Source organism: Mytilus californianus, unplaced genomic scaffold, assembly GCF_021869535.1.
Source record: "Mytilus californianus isolate M0D057914Y unplaced genomic scaffold, xbMytCali1.0.p SCAF_4, whole genome shotgun sequence".
NCBI classification, from domain to species: Eukaryota; Metazoa; Mollusca; class Bivalvia; order Mytilida; family Mytilidae; genus Mytilus; species Mytilus californianus.
The window spans coordinates 69,621,708-69,640,021 of NW_026262690.1; the positions used below are offsets into that span (position 1 = coordinate 69,621,708).

The 18,314-nt window shown below is 31.9% G+C and overlaps 1 protein-coding gene across 1 annotated transcript; it reads right to left on the reverse strand.

The window, feature by feature from the left end:
* Nucleotides 1-1,162: 1,162 nt before the first annotated feature.
* LOC127698681 (annetocin receptor-like) lies at nt 1,163-13,939 on the reverse strand. The gene is made up of 2 exons (XM_052202285.1): nt 13,890-13,939; nt 1,163-2,715 (listed from the first exon to the last, which is right to left on the reverse strand). The coding sequence occupies exon 2, from the start codon at nt 2,411-2,413 to the stop codon at nt 1,277-1,279; it is 1,137 nt and encodes a 378-aa protein (XP_052058245.1). The 5' UTR covers nt 2,414-2,715; nt 13,890-13,939; the 3' UTR covers nt 1,163-1,276.
* Nucleotides 13,940-18,314: the final 4,375 nt, after the last annotated feature.

Sequence of the window (18,314 nt, forward strand, 5' to 3'; positions counted from 1 at the left end):
GAAAAGCCTTATTTCGAGAAAAAGAGACGTATATAACATGTGTTTTAGTTATAGCTGTTTGTTACTTGACGTCAGTACAAAAGGGAATATTCGATAAAATCCATGCGCCTGTCTGAATTTCGACACACACATGGCTACAAAGAACCAAACATTGGAATCAAAGGTAGCAATGTTACCCGGTGACACGGAGATAGCTAGAGTTTTTTCTTCTTTTCTGGAGAAATTGAAGCACATGGCCATCATACTAGTTTCTGAACATGTTTTGTTTATTATCGTTAAGGACTTAATTTTTTTTATTTACAAAAACAAAGCATACTAAATAAACATAATTTTCTACTGCACGTTTTGCCAGATGTATAGTATTTTTATATTAAAGTAGAACGTTGTTTTGTAAAAATGAGCTTCTTAATCAAATGAATTTGTTTTTAATGCAATATCGACTTTATTTATTTCCCATTTATCACGTGTTTTGATCAAAGTTAACAGGCCTATTGAATTAACATTAGAAATTCTATGTTTCCAGCCTGCACTTAATAAAGTTAAATAATATTACGAACCATAAATGCCGGTAATTGTAAGCGTTTTTCCATTTGATTCAAAAGTTAAAGTGACCCTTTTCTGGGCTTCTAGAATCGAGGCATTCTTTTAACTTGATGAAACTGGTCTTAAAAATTTGATATCTTTGCAAACTAACAAAAAAGGGTTTGGTTTGCAAACTTTCAGGAATATGTTCATATATAACCAAGGATTTGTATACAAATTCTTGATATAACTATACATTTCATATAGTTTACTTATTGTATAGCATATAGTTTTACAATATAGTTTGAAATGCCCAAAGAGTGATATATTTTTTTTAAATACTATTATCTATATATTTACATGTTTGCCAAATGTAATACAGACTCTGCTTACCCTTCGGAGCACATGGGGTTTGTTGTGTATTGTATACTGCTGTTTGTCTTCTAGTCGTTTTTTTAGGTTTTTTGCCATAGGCATTGTCATTTTGTTTTACACTTATGAGTTTGTATATCCCTTTGGTATCTTTCATTTCTCTTTTACAATGATACTATACTGCTGCTGAATGATGTCAGAATGTGATAGTATAAAATTTTAATCTTACCAAACAACAAAATGTATAACATATATCATTTATCAACGGTGTGTACATAAAATATTTCATAGTTACATGTAAAATATTGCACCAGTTTCTAATTCACTGTATACGTGATCATATTTGATTGTCAATTATATAATAGATAAAAACAATATTAACCTAATTCACCCTGAAGCATATCTTTCTTGTTTCTTTACGGAATGTATGATCGAAGAATCCATATATAAAAGGATTTACCACATTGTTCACAACATTCATTTCCCGGATAACGGACAAGATTGTCAGATTGGTTTGTGATATTTTTCCAAAGAATTTCGGGTCATGCAATGTAATAAACAACAAGATCAAACGGGGAGAGTACGAAATAATGAAAGCAACGCCAATGGCCATGAACATAATTGAGTAACGGTGTGAAAATGACATGGTAGATCTGTTCTGGGTTTCGCTTTCGCTACTGGAATTAATTTGTGTTTGACTGTTATTTTGAGCACCTAGTGAGGAATTCTTTTGTGGTTGAAAACTTGTTTCTGTGTCTGATATACTCACGTCTTGGTCCACGTTCAATAAATCAGATTGAGCACATACACTAACTTTATGTCTACTAATAACATTATTACTTTTTCTACGGTGCTTAGCTCTAAATTGTTTAAAGATTGTCCGTCCGATGCAGATATTTAGAATAGTTAAAGCCACCATCAAAACCAAAGAGCATGCAGATGCGAAAATTATGTATGCCAAAAATCCTTGACCATAGTGAGATTTAACATCCGTATCACATACATATCCAGTGACGTTAGTTTCTGGATTTATAACTTCAATTTCATCATTAAAGACTATTAATGGTGCGGAGACGGAGACAGCAACGATTATACACACAATTAACGAAAATCTTTTACAAGTAAGCGTCATTTGTAGCCCAAATGGACGACATACTTTCAAGTACCTTTGAATCGCTATCACTAACAGAAGGAAAATCGAAGCTATGGCAGTTACGTTTGTAGGAAACCACACAGCTTTACATAATACGCTTCCTTGAAACCGTACGGGGTTAAAGTTCATGGCCAACTCCAACGACGATCTACACACACATGCTAATAGGTCAACAACTGCCAAAAAGGGGATGAAATATCTGTCATCCTTTTTCTTATTCATTCGAAAAGCATAAACAAGTACGACAATGGCGTTTCCAGATGTTCCGAGTATAAGATAAATTCCAAGAATGACATCATTTATTATATAATGTTGCAAAAGTTCATTATTCCACTCAGATAATTTGTCATAATTTGTCCTGTTCATTGTGTCTAAATCATGGAATATCAGCTCATTGTCAATACAGGCACAGTTAGTTTATCACATTTTTACTGTGTGAAATAGTTTTTTAAAAAGTTTAGTTAACAGATCCTTTATTGTAATAAATACCATGTCGAATAATGTCGGTTTGTTGTCGAAGCTTCTTCACTCCGGAAGATTCATTTATTTTATCAACATTTAGCGTCTTCCCACGTTGAAATATTGTCACTGTCTAAAAGAATCACATTGCTGTTTCTATTTTTGCTATTTCAAGGACTTTAAAACTGCCGTGTGTTGTGTTCTGTTATCTGAAATGAGATTCATGTATTTATATTATTTCATATCAGTAAATTGTTCTATTCTATTCTGTTCTATAACTTATTAATCCAGCTTAACAATAGCGAATAACTGATAGAGAGCTGATCAATGGTTCAATAATCTGGGATAATTTTCAACAGAAATGAAACAACAATATTGAATTGGAATAACTACAACTCAATGTGTTCATCATCAGTAAATTAATAGCCGCAATTAGATTTTCAATCGCGACCACAGTTGCACTTTCAAATGTAAAGCTATCGTAATGATGGTAAAAACTATCTTGTGTTTAACATTAACTTGTATAAAATGTAAACAGAACGTCATTTTCATCAACAAATGATAATTGAACATCGATATCTAACTGACTTGAAGCCAAGAAAGTCACACTCAAAGCTCCGTTCGTAAAAGACAAGGAAACCGAACGTGTCATAACTTAACATTCAATTTGACTTGTGCCTTGTGAGACCATAAATCATCTCGCAATATTATTTCTATTGTAGAATGGCGAACTCGGTTAATTACCTTATTCTAATTTGTTACTAATGCAATGCAAACAACCGTCTCAGCGGCTATGTCAATTAAAAAATCGAAATGCCTTAGTACTTCCTTGTCGATTTCAATCGTAAGTACATAATGATAGAATAGCATGGCGATTTGTCAACATTGAACAATATTAATTGAATAGAATTAATTTTGATAGACAAGTTTCCTCCTTTTTATCAAATTGCATAGACAGGATGTTCGTAAACACTTTAAAAACAGAATGTATCGATTAAAAAAATAAAATAACCTGAAAATGTCAATATCTCAACAATATTAAAAGAATATTTTTGGTATTAAATGGATGGATGTATGGCATATTACATGCATATTCAGGACGAGAATATGTTAATGCGATATAATATGAACCCTAGTATGTGCTAGACCGACATGCTGAGTCTGATTTTTAACGTGCTATTTCACAAGGTATAACAGTCAACAGGAAGACATGTCACCCTACTCGTACACATTATTCTGAATCCGAGCCGACCATTCTTTGCTTTTACTCCTTAATGTGGTGTGCTTAATGGAGAAGCAGCAAATACCAGTTTTAAAGCCTTTGTATTGACACTGTCGGGTCCGACCCACGACCTCCCGCACTCTAGGTTTTGGTATAAGAAGTATAAGAAGTACAATTTATCTTTCTGTTAATAGATAAACATATTATTTTCTCACACAGATTTTCGGCTACAATTCAGCCGTCAAATCAAATGATTAATACTTATTGTATCTCAACAAAAGAACCAAAAAAGGAAATAACATTATAGTTTCCGAGAAGATTGAAAATTCGGATCAAGAATTGCTTTTGGTGTTCGTGCAATAAATCGGTACGAAACACAAAAAACAACTAAGTTAAACATAAAAAAACTGACATAAAAGCACCGATATAGGAGTACTCGCTGAAGAACTTCAGACAGGATTACATGATTACATGCCAACTGTCAATTATTTGTTTGGAAAGCTTAAAACGGAAGACAGCAGTCATATTCACAATATCTTCCAATGGGCAGTCAAAACAACTTTTTTTTAGAACAACACTTTAACATTATCAAATACCAGATACCAGTATAATTTCCGCAAATGAGGTAGAAAATGGACGAAAAGTTATCATTTTCCTCAAATCTTGATAAGCTTGTTTTAATTAAGTCCAAAGTGAAAACTCATGTCTGATTGGTAATTAGCTACGCATAACACAATTATACACTAGATATCTCCTCAATATCTATAAGGAGTAATGACAGCACAGCCGAAACATGTCAACGTTTATGAAACATTCTTATCATATGGAACGTAATGAGGTGACATGGAACGAAACTCGAATGTTATCCGTAACTCCTGGTTATGCAAACATGTAAAATGTGCACCTTAAAGACCGTTCATTATTTGCAGAAAATCATTCGTCTGAATAATTCTTTATAGTGCGTGTTCTATATGTAATAACTGCATCCATGTTGGTCGACCACAGTGGTTTCAGAGAGAAAGATTTGTGAAAAAACCCTAAGTAACGACAATAGCCTTTTCCATCATGGGAACCAAACATTTGATAAAAAAAAATTAATATAACTTAATACTTTAAAACATGGCATCATGCACCACTACTACAAGCTAATGAGCAATATAAAAATCCAAATTTATCCACAATATATTTTTAATCATATTGAAAAACAATTAAGGAACAAATTACTTCAAGAGAAAAAAAAGTTCAATACAAGACATATCTCTAGGTCGTAACTATATTTTACTTCAAAATTATGGTTTCTGCATAAGGACAAACCCATGCAGAAAACTATGACAGCATTAATCGCGGTAGTGATGCCATGCAGATTTTCGACGTCCATAGAAAATGTAGAGTATATTAAAGTGTTCATTTAATTTGATAAGTGATGTCGGTTTTTTCAATGATTCAACATATCAGTGTTTCTAGAATTTCAGAATGATCGATATCATGGAAGTTATCAAGTAAAATGCAGTTACTGTATTTTTTGTTGTAAATGGTTGTAACAATGATATTGATACCATAAAAGTAGATATTATATATAATAGAATCGTACCAATAAATCGTAAATCCTATTATCTGCATGCAATAAATGAGATTGGAATGTTTCCACAAATCATAATCACTAACAGAAGAATTTCCGGCAACTAACTATTAATGAATGAGGTAAAGAAAAAAAGATTTTTTTTTGTTTATTCCAATTAAAAGTGACAATTTTAAGATGACCGTATATTTAAAAGGTTACAATATATATAAAAAAAATGTTGAGTCGGCTATATTTTGTTTTAAAAGATGAACGTATACACATAACCATTCATTATATTAAGGCGACAGTAGTTAACTGATGTTCATTAATTAGATACCAAACTGTAGCTCGTATGGTCCTTGTGTTACTTTTGGGTTAAAATATACGGATCCGCATTTATCCGATTCTTATGTTATGCGTTGCCAGAAAGTAGCCATAAAAGATAATTGTTATCTCCTAAATCGAAGCTAAATAATTGATATGTATTTGAACCTTTATAGGAAGTAATTTCCCCAAAAGTCTGAATATGACTTCTATACAAATCACTTCTCATCATGTCAAGAGGTACTATTTAACTGAAACGAAGATCAATTGTGACAAGTATACATTTCAAATCATTTTTATATCATATTTGGTTCTTATAAATTTTTCATGCTACTTGAGGTCTTTCTTCTTTGATCATATTTCTAACAAAACAAGACTACAAAGCCGAAAACGTGTCTAAATAAACATGAATGAGCTGTATATGAACAAAATATGTAAGTTTGAAAAAAATAAAAACAGAAAAGTAGTTTTTATCTTCCGCTACAAGTCCAAGTTAACATATTTATGCGATGTCTTTGCATATAGCTGTCACTTTGAAGTTCCAGTTTAAATACAGTTTGGTTATAGTTGACTCCCTTTTAACCTTAATACGACCATTAAAAAATACTAGAACACATCCGCGAAATCGCGGGAATTTAGAGCGTGGTTGAAAGTATGTAAACTGTTGTAGGATTAATTTTTGTAAAAGATTTTATGACTGGAGAATTTCTGGGCATTTGCTGGGAAACATACTGTTTTGTCCGTCTCTAGATAAAATTCCTGATTTAATCACAATCGTAAGTTAGTTGTCCAAAGTTTGTATATTTTTAAGGAAGTAAACTACAATCATAACAATAAACATGATTTTGGTTAGATGTATCTTGAATTTTGGCAACAGACATTGCCACGTTCTGTAGGTATGTGCCTGTTCCTAGTCTGGAGCCTGTAATTCAGTGGTTGTCGTTTGTTGCTGTGTTTCATATTTGTTTTTCGTTCATTTTTTTGTATATTATTTGGCCGTTAGTTTTCTGGTTTGAATTGTTTTACATTTGTCATTTCGGGGCCTTTTATAGCTGACTATGCGGTATGGGCTTTGCTCATTGTTGAAGGCCGTACGGTGACCTGTAGTGGTTAATTTCTGTAATAAGGCCGTTAGTTTTCTCGTTTGAATTGTTTTACATTTGTCATTTCGGGGCGTTTTATAGCTGACTATGCGGTATGAGTTTTGCTCATTGTACGGTGACCTATAGTGGTTAATTTCTGTGTCATTTGGTCTCGTGTGAAGAGTTGTCTCATTGGCAATCATACCACATCTTCTTTTTTTATATGACAGAACAATACATTAGATATTCAAACGGGTAAGTTTATGTGAAATGTTCACGAGGACGGAATTTTGGCAATAAAAATTAAGTCGGTTGGTCCAATGGAGAGTTGGTGCGGTAACTGAAAACACATATTTTTTATGCGTAATGGATGTATAAAAAAAGGTCATATATTATATATAGGATTAAACATTTTCTTTTATTCAGTTTGTGAGCGGACAGTCCAATTAAAAAAAAAACCAGAAGTTTAATCCTTATAATTCCACCTCTTGGGATATTGCGAGACTTCCGTTTAGGACGGTTTAAAATTACACAGAATTATAGTTACCAAATTTCTGTGTAATTTTAAACAGTCCTAACAGAAGACTTACCAGTCTATGACTTAAAAGTCTGTCCGATGACGGAAACAATATCCGGACGCCTTTATTTTCGTTTTTCTCCCAAAATAAGCCAATCGGAATAATCATAAGCGAGGATGACAAATGCGACTATACATGGTACCTATAGGACACAGAGGCATGATGATTAATTTATTGTGGAAGGAAGAGAGGCGACACAAAAAATGAGGTCTTCTCATTTAATAGTATAAATTATAAAAACAGCTATTTTCGCATCTCATGTCAGCCATCCTTTCAGATTTTAAGCTGATATGTAATATGAGGAGTTTCATTTTCCTTATGGGACCAATGACTAAACCTTAATATTTTTTACTATAATAATTAATACCTATAAATTACTTATGAGTTTGTTATGCTTTAATAGTACCATGTGCTGGTAGGTATTAAAAGAGATTAAAAGATTATGCAAAATGTTTTAATCATATCTTACCTTTCAGTTCATATCATCATGACATGTAAATATGGATTGACTGTTTTTAAATCATATAATTCCATACAGAATGTATATGCATAACAATAAACTTAGCCCTTATCACGATCACTTCATTCGTTGTCCAGCTTTTCCTTTTAGTGGATATTGGGCTGAGAGTTGGTATAAAGAAGGACATTTAGTATTTACATACTACATTGAGTTCCGTTTTGGTGACTGGTGGTATATGACATTATGACTTGATGTTACTTATGTTAGTTGTTTATGTGCTTCGTACCAGTCCGCGCAGCTTAATATATCATTATCTCTATATTAGTCAATAGCACGGAATGACAATTTACTCGACGTTTGTTATCCTTCCTTCCAGATACTTCGCTCTTTTTCATATCTATGTATAAGCATAGAATGGGAAGTTACTGTTTTGTTTTTTTATATCATATTTTTGACCTAGTTTAAACTAATTATGGCTGAGTTTGTGGAACCCCATGCTAGATATTTCGTGTGTGGGTTTCCGAAAGAGTTTATACTGATTTGTGGGTCAGCTGGGAACATTAACAAATTACAGCCTAATCAAAAAATTATCAAAATGAATGCTTGACCACTCTGTTTCAATTGCACTGTTTAGTTAATAATAGTACGATAATAGACTCCAGCTAATTGGAAATTAATACTGGTTTATATTTCTTTAAATAGTATTGTCAATTATATACATGAGGAAATATAGGTATTTGTTTTAATATGGAACTTTTCTTCAGTATGTCTCATCATCATTCTTCTTCAAAATTGGTTGTTGTACATCTCAATAAACCCTTGTTATCCATTGCAAAGATTCGTAAAACGGAAACATGTACACGCATAAACGTGAGATAAAGGTGTGATAATTGATTTTTTCTCTCTCACTTAAACTGTGCATTTCAAACGAAATACACGAAGAAGCGTGAAACAAAACAGACAACAAGATGATGGAATATAACCCTTTACCTCTAAACTCATCGACAGCCAACTTTACCTGTTAGAGTTGGAACCGTAGTTTGCGTACATGCAAATAAACAATTCCTACAAACTAAAAATTTACGAAAAGAATGTACGCTTTTTATCAGGTCAGTTCCTTCCTCTGCAGATGTCAGTATAATGGAAATCTCTTAGTTATAGCAGTAAAATTGTTAAAGGGACAAAATTGAAAAAAAGAAAATTAGGAAGGGACATGTTGCAAGCCTAGTTCCGAGCCATTAACTACTGAGTAGAAGATAACCTAGTGTCTGACTTTTGACCAACCAAAGTGATAATAAAACCGCATAATATCAATATCCAGAAGTACAGCAAGTAAGGTGGAAACATTTTAGAAAGACATATCATATTAATTGTGTATGAACAATACATATATATTTCAATAAAGATCTTTAAAATGTGTTGTGTCAGATGAACATACATATACTAAGCTTTATTTTTTTTATTATCAATATGCATTATCATAAATTCAAATTTCTTGCGTTTCATAGTAAAATGGATGTGATGAGATTTTTAGGTCTTTTTCCATCCTGTCGTTTCCGAAAACGCAAGTGATAAATTGATTCATGAATGACAATTTAAAATCAACTAATTGGATGACTGAGGAAACATTTTCCAACTTAGGAGAAAAGCTTGCATGAAAAATTTCCGTTCTTTCAATATTGGTTCGATTTTTTCAAGACATATCCACATTAATAAACTACAAATACCAAACAAAACAAAAATCCAGTACTTAAAACCAGTCATAATGGATTGAGGATGGTTCTAGGAAGAAGTTTAGAAATACTTTATTAGTATTTGATAAAAGTGAAGGTGTACATTTTCTAGGACTTCTTATACACGACCATATATATTATTTTATGAAGGCAGTCAAATATTGCAACATGGATGAAGATATCGTACCAAACTAAAATATATGAGTTTTTTTCTTATAATTTATCCAAAAGAAAAGTGGTCTTGGTTGAGAGTACTCAAAATGGGAAATCCGACCCCAACCCGAAAAAAATCAACGTTATTTTTTTCAATAATGTGGACAACATCCCTCTCCCAACCCACACACACCGATCTATTCATGTCAAAATAAATGCCTTCACAGTATTTGGACAATTAGAGCAAATAATAAGCTCATCTGTTCAGAAAACACAAAATTTGTTCCACGAACTCTATCAAATGAATGTCAATAACATATCGCAACAAAACTATTATTATAAGAGGTTGGAAAGATTGTCGTCTTTCCACCCTACATTATTAAAACTGAATGCTTTGGGCTTATGTACAAAAAGGTCGTATTACACTAAATTTTAAAATAAATGCTTAGCATTTACCTAAATCTGTTTAATCACCATGATTGATTAGATGTTCAATCAAATAACAGAGTTGACCTGCCTGTATAACTATTCTTGATTAAATGCAATATTCGAACCATGAATAATAAGTAATTATAACGAAAGAACATAAAGCTCATCAAAAAGTAAACAATGAGCGGTAGATTTAAACAATATTTGATACGTTCTTCACATGTATGTAACTGGTTAAAATCATTCTTGACACATTGACGTGTTATTTTAAATTGCTTCATGATTATTATAATTGCTTTTACCATGACATATCAGAATATATTACTGATGTATAGAATTATAACTTAGTTATAGTGAAGAAGTTTTAACTTTCTCGGTGGTTTTTATATCTCAAATGTACATAATTATCATGGAAACAAAGTGTAGACATCTTACAATTCTTACGGTTCTGCAAATCAGATCATCCTTGCAGACAAAGCCAAGTAGATTTGTTTCTTTGTAAATCACATTATAAAAACTGTTTGATAAACGCAGTAGGTACTGACAAATCACTACGAAACCCAGAATATACTCCCACCACACTTACTTATGAGAAAATCCTGAAAAATTGTAGATATGTTCCCCCAAAAAAGTTAACATCAATCTAAAATCAGTAATCAAAATCAGGCAAAGGTGTTAAATTTGCCATAGAGGAGGTGTGAATCAGATATGGATACAAATAATCCAAAGATATGTTATAGTACATGTATGCATGTATATTCAATCTTAGTTCTTCTCCTCGTGCAATAATTTAAAACATTGTACGTCTCTAATTATGACTATTGAACAGCGGTATACTACTGTTGACTTTATCTACCCTTTTCAATAGTATTCCTCATTCTTAACTTAAAAGACCAAATTGAAAGTTAGTTCAACTGTGTTTCTTATAAAAGAACGGCCATCACAAATACAAACATACTGATTAAAACACTACTTTTCAAACAAAACATTTTATGTCAGACAACTGCTCCTCTTCTTGTCGACTAGTTCCTTTCTTTGTATGATAATATAAACGGTTCCAATTTCAATGCACCAGATGCGCATTTCGACAATTAATGTCTCTACAGTGATGCCCGAGGACAAAATATTAGAAAATCCAAAACATAATCGTTGGAGAGCTGATCAGCCAAAAGGACCTAAAGTATAGCAAAAACAGGACAAGGAATAAGAGCTTTGCATGAGGGAGACGTCATACAGGGGTTTGAATTTGAAATAAAGGATATTACAGACCTATTTAAGTCTGCTTTATATCTTGTCTTAAATCTACAGTAGTATGTAGAGATTTATATAGATGGTAAGTTGTTACATTTTAATGTTGTGTTTTGTTGTGTCGTTGTTCTCCTCTTATATTTGATGCGTTTCCCTCAGTTTTAGTTTGTAACCCGGATTTGTTTTTATCTCTATCGATTCATGAGTTTCGAACAGCGGTATACTACTGTTGCCTTTATGTAAACTAGATTTCGTAAAAGAGTTGTGAACTTTCATTTTTTGTTGTTGAAAACTCTAACAGCGCCTGTATATAGAGTATCTCAGATTATGACAGATATGTTGAACTTGCCGTAGCGATTATATCATCATCTTGTGATTGATTGTGACAACATTGATTCGATTTTTCACGAAATTTGTACTTACCCTGAGCAACACGACGGGTTCAATTGGTTGAGTAGGAACTGCTTATCTATCCGGAGCGTCCGATTTAAGATCGGTTTGGGTAGGGGCTCGTGTTGGTCGATATCAAATTTTCTGTGTAGCTTTTTCGACTTGTCTATCTGTCTTTTCTTTTTTTTTAATTTTAGCTGTGTCATTGTCTGTTTTTTTTTCAACATATATCCTTTTTTATTTCTTCATTTGTATTTGCTCATTCTTCTTGCACAATGCTAATATGTTCTGAAGGTTCTCTAAAAACGAGTACTTCTGTTTATCTTATATCAACATATGGAGTCTGTTATTTGATAAACATACGTTATGCTGTATCTCCGATAAATCTACAAATTCCTTACAATGGCATAGTTTGACCCTTATTTCTATTGAGGCAAACGATTTGATACTTTAGAGTCAAAGCCTGACACAGTTCAAAAACCGCGATGTGGATAGGAAATGGACGAATAAAGCAAACCAACGTCACAAAAAATTTATGAGGCATTTACAAATGCAAACAGTTATTTTTTTATACACGTTTGATTGTTGTTTCTCTTATCTCAAGCAACAAATTTTGAAGAAAAATGAACCATATTCATTAGTGTAGGTTTTTCTGAGTGTTTCGACCAGTATATGAGCACGAATTCCGATTGCAACTGGAATAGAAGAGCATGTTAGACCGATACAGAGACGTTATCTTCCAAAAGACTCATATTGACCCCTGACAAATTTGTTTCAAGGGTTCTTTAACGCGTAGTGAGCATTGTACTCTCTATACTGTTATATAGGGTATGGTATAACGCCCATCTCTTCAACAGTCGACAAGAGCTTTTCTATCGCACGTGAGAAATGTAGGTTGCAATTTTCCATATCCTAATCCCATTATTATGCAGGATAGAATAAGATCGCTAGATATTATTATTTGTTCATACCTTTACATAAATTTCAATTTCGTTGCATTTATGATTAGAATTACAATTTCCATCTTTAAATTTAAAATGTGCGCTCTCTCTCTCTCTCTCTCTCTTGGGTACAAGTATTGATTGGTCACACACTTGTACACAATTTTCGTATAAAAATAACCAGATTTGCGGACTTTGTTCATGAACTAATAATATTTTCTATTAGATCAATTGATACATTTAAATGAAACTATTGATCAAAATTCTATTCTCGGTATTCAAAGCAAAACAGTGAATGATCAAAACAAAAACAAATGACATAATCTTAGTCACCCATACATTGCTTTTGTACAGATTCGGTGATTCTTAAGTTTAAGGTCAACTATGTCTTGTAACTGTATAAGTTTGCAAAATGCATGGGTGGATTTACATGTGATATAACTGGTTGAACTATGGAACCTGGCTCATATGAATCAAGGAACATGTTGGTGGAAAGGCAGAACTGTTTCTTCCCATGGGAATGCCAAATGTCTGTCAAAACCACACCTGTTAAACGTAATCACAAATCAAGTATCATGTCAGTTTCGCAGTTCTGACCTCTTGTTTGAATCACTTTTGTTACAGGGTTTACATTGTCCGTTTCTAAAACAAGAAATCTGTATCTACCTTGTTTATTTCAGGAAATATAATTGATTATTAGTTTATAAGTTAATTGAGGAATGCTCGCTTAAAGGATAGAAAAGTCAAATGTTTCAACCACCTTCACTCTCAACTCTATACTTTGGAATACACGTTACATATTTTATCTATTTATATCTAATCTATGTTTAGTTATAAAATATTCGATGAGGCAGTTGCCTCATTGTCTCAAAGGAAGCTTCGCTTCTGCCTTAAATGAATGAATGGATTTGAAATAAAATTTTCTGTGATTCTCTGGAATTTTTTATCATTCTCACCTTTCATCTTATTTTCATTTTTTCTAATTTTATTTTTGAGAATTGAAATACACTTTTGCATTTACTTATTAAAAATTCAATAATGAAAGATTTTTTATTGAAAGCCATTTATTTGTTGGATACTGGATGTATGAGCGAGTAGATTTCCAGTTCACATACAGTAAATAATCTACCTCTATAATAAGGGTTGAAAAAAGACCAAAAAACATTCCGTTATTTGCTTTCATTTTGTAAAAATTAAGAAAATACATTATTCAATTTTATAATAAATTCGTAATTATATAGTGGTTTCAAATAATGACTCACGAGTAATATCCTGTTGGCAACAGTAAGCAGAACTTCGATCACTAGCTGAAAAAAAGTAATGTTAAATTTTATTAATTTGTCTTCGGTATGTTTGCAGAATCATTTGTCAATTATGATTACTGTTTTCACAATATCAAATGAAAAGTATAAAACTGATAAAGTTAGAACAAAAAAGATATATCATCGAGAAATCTTGAGCATACTTTTAAATCTTTAGTTTTGTGTGTAATGTTTTGTTATTGTTGTTTGTCTTTTGGTCGTGTTTGACCATGTGTTATCTGTTTGGAATGGAGTTATGATTTTTGATTGACCCTTGATATCTTCTCTCTCTTTTTACTTTAATGGTTGAGTTCCGCAATAGCCGTTCCGGTTGTTTTTCCGTTTACGTTCCGGCCATTAGTTTTTTCAGATTTTCACTTCCGGGACGATCAACCATTTTACGCAAGAAAATTCAACATCAACCCATTCATCATGGTATGACAGAAAGGCAAGCGAACATGTTTTATTTCTATTCATATATCCAATATTTTAAATCATTAACAATTTGAAATTAGTTTACATTTACAAGAAAATATGTACAGCATATAAAAAATGAATCCTACCTCGAAATTTGATCTTTGCAATTAATATGTTTAATTATGTCCCGAATTCAATATTCTGTTTGCAGTTGATTAATCGTTATTGTGACAATAAACCTGGCTGGTGAAACTCGTGTAATTTATATGCTACAAGTGAGACTATGACGATCGTATATCAAAGTCAGGTGTTGATTAGTTCATGGTTGCTTATATCGATATGACATACTTTGCTTAAATGTGTTGTACTAGATCATACTTAAGGTTATTCCAGATTCGCTGTACTATATACAATAGAAAATATTCCTAGTTGTCTTTCTGAAGTGGAATTGTAATATTTCTTTTGTTTTCAAAAACAAATTAACAACGAAAGAAAATTAGTAGCATTACTAGCACAAGTCATAATGGCCAAAGTAAATATTTTCATTGTAAATGATCATTTATTTCATCTAAAAACGAATTCGAACTTCTAAGTAGACTTGGTAGAGATACCTACATCCCTATTTTGTTTAAAGAAATTATAAATTAACTATAATTTCATAATTTATTTTTACTTGTACTTAATAACTGAAAATTAACGTTCCTTTATAGAAACAAAGCACAACAGAGCAATTGACATACGTAAACAAACATTGGCGGATATCATTTCATCTAGTCATTTTGTTAATCTATTTTTGTTAGCTGTAAACATTTTCGACTATACTACTACTACTTTAACTAAATGGGCACTAGCTGTCAAATCATGTTCACCGATTTGACTCAAATTCTCATATTTGATTTATAACAATGTAAAACATTTATCCAAATTATAAAAAGTCTAAAATATACAATTTACAGGGCATGGGCTCGATAATATGTAGCTTCATTTCGTGTGTATTTTAGTCTAGACGCCATCTAATTAACTATCGAGTTGACCTCCGGAAACCTCCGATGGTCATATAAGCGTTATAAACATAAATATAGATATAAATAGATATCGAAACTCGTGCATTTGGATTTTTCTAGGTCTGTTTAATTTCATATTATAGATTAAAAATATATGTTAGTAATTGTTTTTACCTGTATAAGAATGATTTTTTGTAGATCAAATCAGTCAATCAAATGATTTACCTTTGTTTCACTTTCAATATTGACATTCTTTTCCTTTAAATAACTCAACACGCACAATGCATGCATTATCCATTTCTAGCTAAGGGGTTAAATTTAAGTTCACATGAATGCCGTTTGAATGAGGTCGAATTATTCACTTGCAAGTGAATAATACATCATCAATGTTTCATAGCTTATTTTGACAAAATTGAACCATATTTGCTGCTAAAAGCGAATTATTATTTCACTATTTTCACTTTCATTAAGGTTGAACAAAAAAAAAATCATATTTTACGTTTTTTTATATATCTCGTAGCTAGTGCCCCTTAACTACAACAACTACTACTACTCGTTCTACTACAATAATAGTACTATACATTTAAGGCGTTCATCAAAAGTTAATTTCCAAAACTATTTTATCGAGAAAGGTTATATTAATCTGCTTTCGTTTATGTTATTGTTTGATCCTGTGATTCTTGAAAAATCTAATTTTTTTCAGAAGTGAAGTGAACAAAATATGTCTTTTCTATTAAAAATGAATTAGCAATAACAAAACAACTTTGATCTTTCAAACAGTTCATGCTCCTGTAAGTTATTGGTTTATGATTAATTGGAAGACAAAATTGTTTCTCCCGAGAGAGAAACCATGACCTCCTCCCCCGAAATATGCCTTAATACTTTTGGAAATCAACTATTGTTAAAAGACGTAGTTTAATTTAAACACTATTTTATTTTTAAAGGTGCAAAAATAACAAATGTTCAATAGAAAAACAAGGATCCGGAAACAAAAAAAAAACCGTATAAATTACAAAAGACATCGTTGTTTTATTATACTGAACATAATATGAGGAACTGCAACTTTGATTTTTTTGTTGTGAAATATTTTCCAAGGCAAAATCTGAAATGCAACCGTACCTTGTAGCCGACGCCATTATCACAAAACGACATCAAATGGGGGGGGGGGGGTAAATGATTAGTCATTTCTTCAAAGTGCAAAGGCGCGCCAAATTTAAAAGGTTTTTCTTTAATTACTTGCATGAATAGAAATGACGAAGAAAAAAAGGAAAACAAACACAGAAGAAAATACAATACTTAAGTTAAGATAAACATGAATATGGAAGTAATAAATAAAAATTGCCCTTTATTATCACTGTGATATACAACTTCTGCTTACATTAATATGCTATTTTGTCAATATCGTGAGGCTGCATACACCGGACATGACCTGAAACCAATAAATGTATATATATATATCATTGTTATAATCACATCATTCAAGTTCACATGGTTCCAGTAATTAGGTCAGTTAACGTACTTGTCCATAGACAATATAATGTACGAGTTCAAACAGTCATCTTACTTAAAGATATCGACATTCGTGTCAGATAAATGCTGGATTAGAATACATTAGCTATTAGCAGAAGTTATTATTAGGTATAAACGTATAGTACAATGTTGAGAAGTTCACGATACACGACAAGTGCGGTGTGGTATTTTTGTCAATTCCTAAAAATACCACACTTGTTAATCTTTAAAAGTAATACTATGTTAAAAGTTTATACTTTGACGTCAGATAATTGTTATTTTTATCAATGTTGATTATTGTTGGAAAGGCTCGTTCACAGTTTTGAATTAACCTTGACCAAACTGTCAGCAAAGCAAGGAAAAAAGATATGACGAAAATAATCGTATCATAATAAGAAATCACAATTTCTGAAACGGGCATTGGCCTTTTATAGCTTGCTATGTGGTATGGGTTTTGCTCATTGTTGAAGGCCGGACGGTTACCTATAGTTGTTAAGTTGTACGTCATATGATTTTGTTCTTTCAAACATTAAAAAAAGAGTAATTTTTAAATAACATGTCGCTATAAGTAGTCAGATTAGAGAAATTTTGTCGAAATAAGCCCCAAAACATCGCTTGCGTACTAATTCAACCTCATTTGAATCCAAATGCATGCGACCTTCAGTTTGAAATAAACTGGAGATGGATCACCATGTGCTAATCATGTTCAGTTATTATTCAGAATAGAATGTCAGATTGAAAAGTAAAATACGGGGATACTCCGTTAAAACAATTTCCTTGACTGATTCGACCAGCAAAAATTCTTTCTTATCCAGGTAAAACGATGATTTATATATTTATTTTTTAATCTACGCATGTATTCAAACATACCTCGAAAATCGTCATTGTACGATTGCACTTGCTTGTCGGCGTATTTGATTTATATTCATCTATTTCGATTGTCAATTTAGAAATTATTAGAAACTAAGGTTTCAACTCCCTCAAGCAAAGTTTTACCTAGATGAATTTGGCTATTATTTTTTGGAGTTGTTTGGTGATATAGATCTTCGACTGATTCGGTTCTAATACATCCTTGGCGTTAAATTATTCGACATTGAGCATTTCTGATGAAGGTAAATCAAGAGAAGCGCTTCGGACTCTATAACATTTATAAGGTGTTGTTTTCTTTTTTAGATGGCGTCTAGCCTAAAAGACAGATGAATTGCTGAAACATTATAATATTGTTAATTAATTTCTGTATGTAGTTTGGATATACGTTTTAAGTCGTTATTAATCAAATATGAGAATTTGAGTCAAATCGATGAAGATAGATTGACAGATCATACCTGTTTATCGTAATATATTATAATAAATAAGTGCTTGCAAACTAAATTATCATTATCAAATTATGAACATATCAATCGGCTTCTGTGGTTTTAAAGGGGTGTGGGGTAAATTGAATGATTTAATTAAACCA

Bases quoted from the DNA above. Each gene is read 5' to 3' on its own strand.
- LOC127698681 (XM_052202285.1), bottom strand. From the start codon at position 2,413: ATGAACAGGACAAATTATGACAAATTATCTGAGTGGAATAATGAACTT.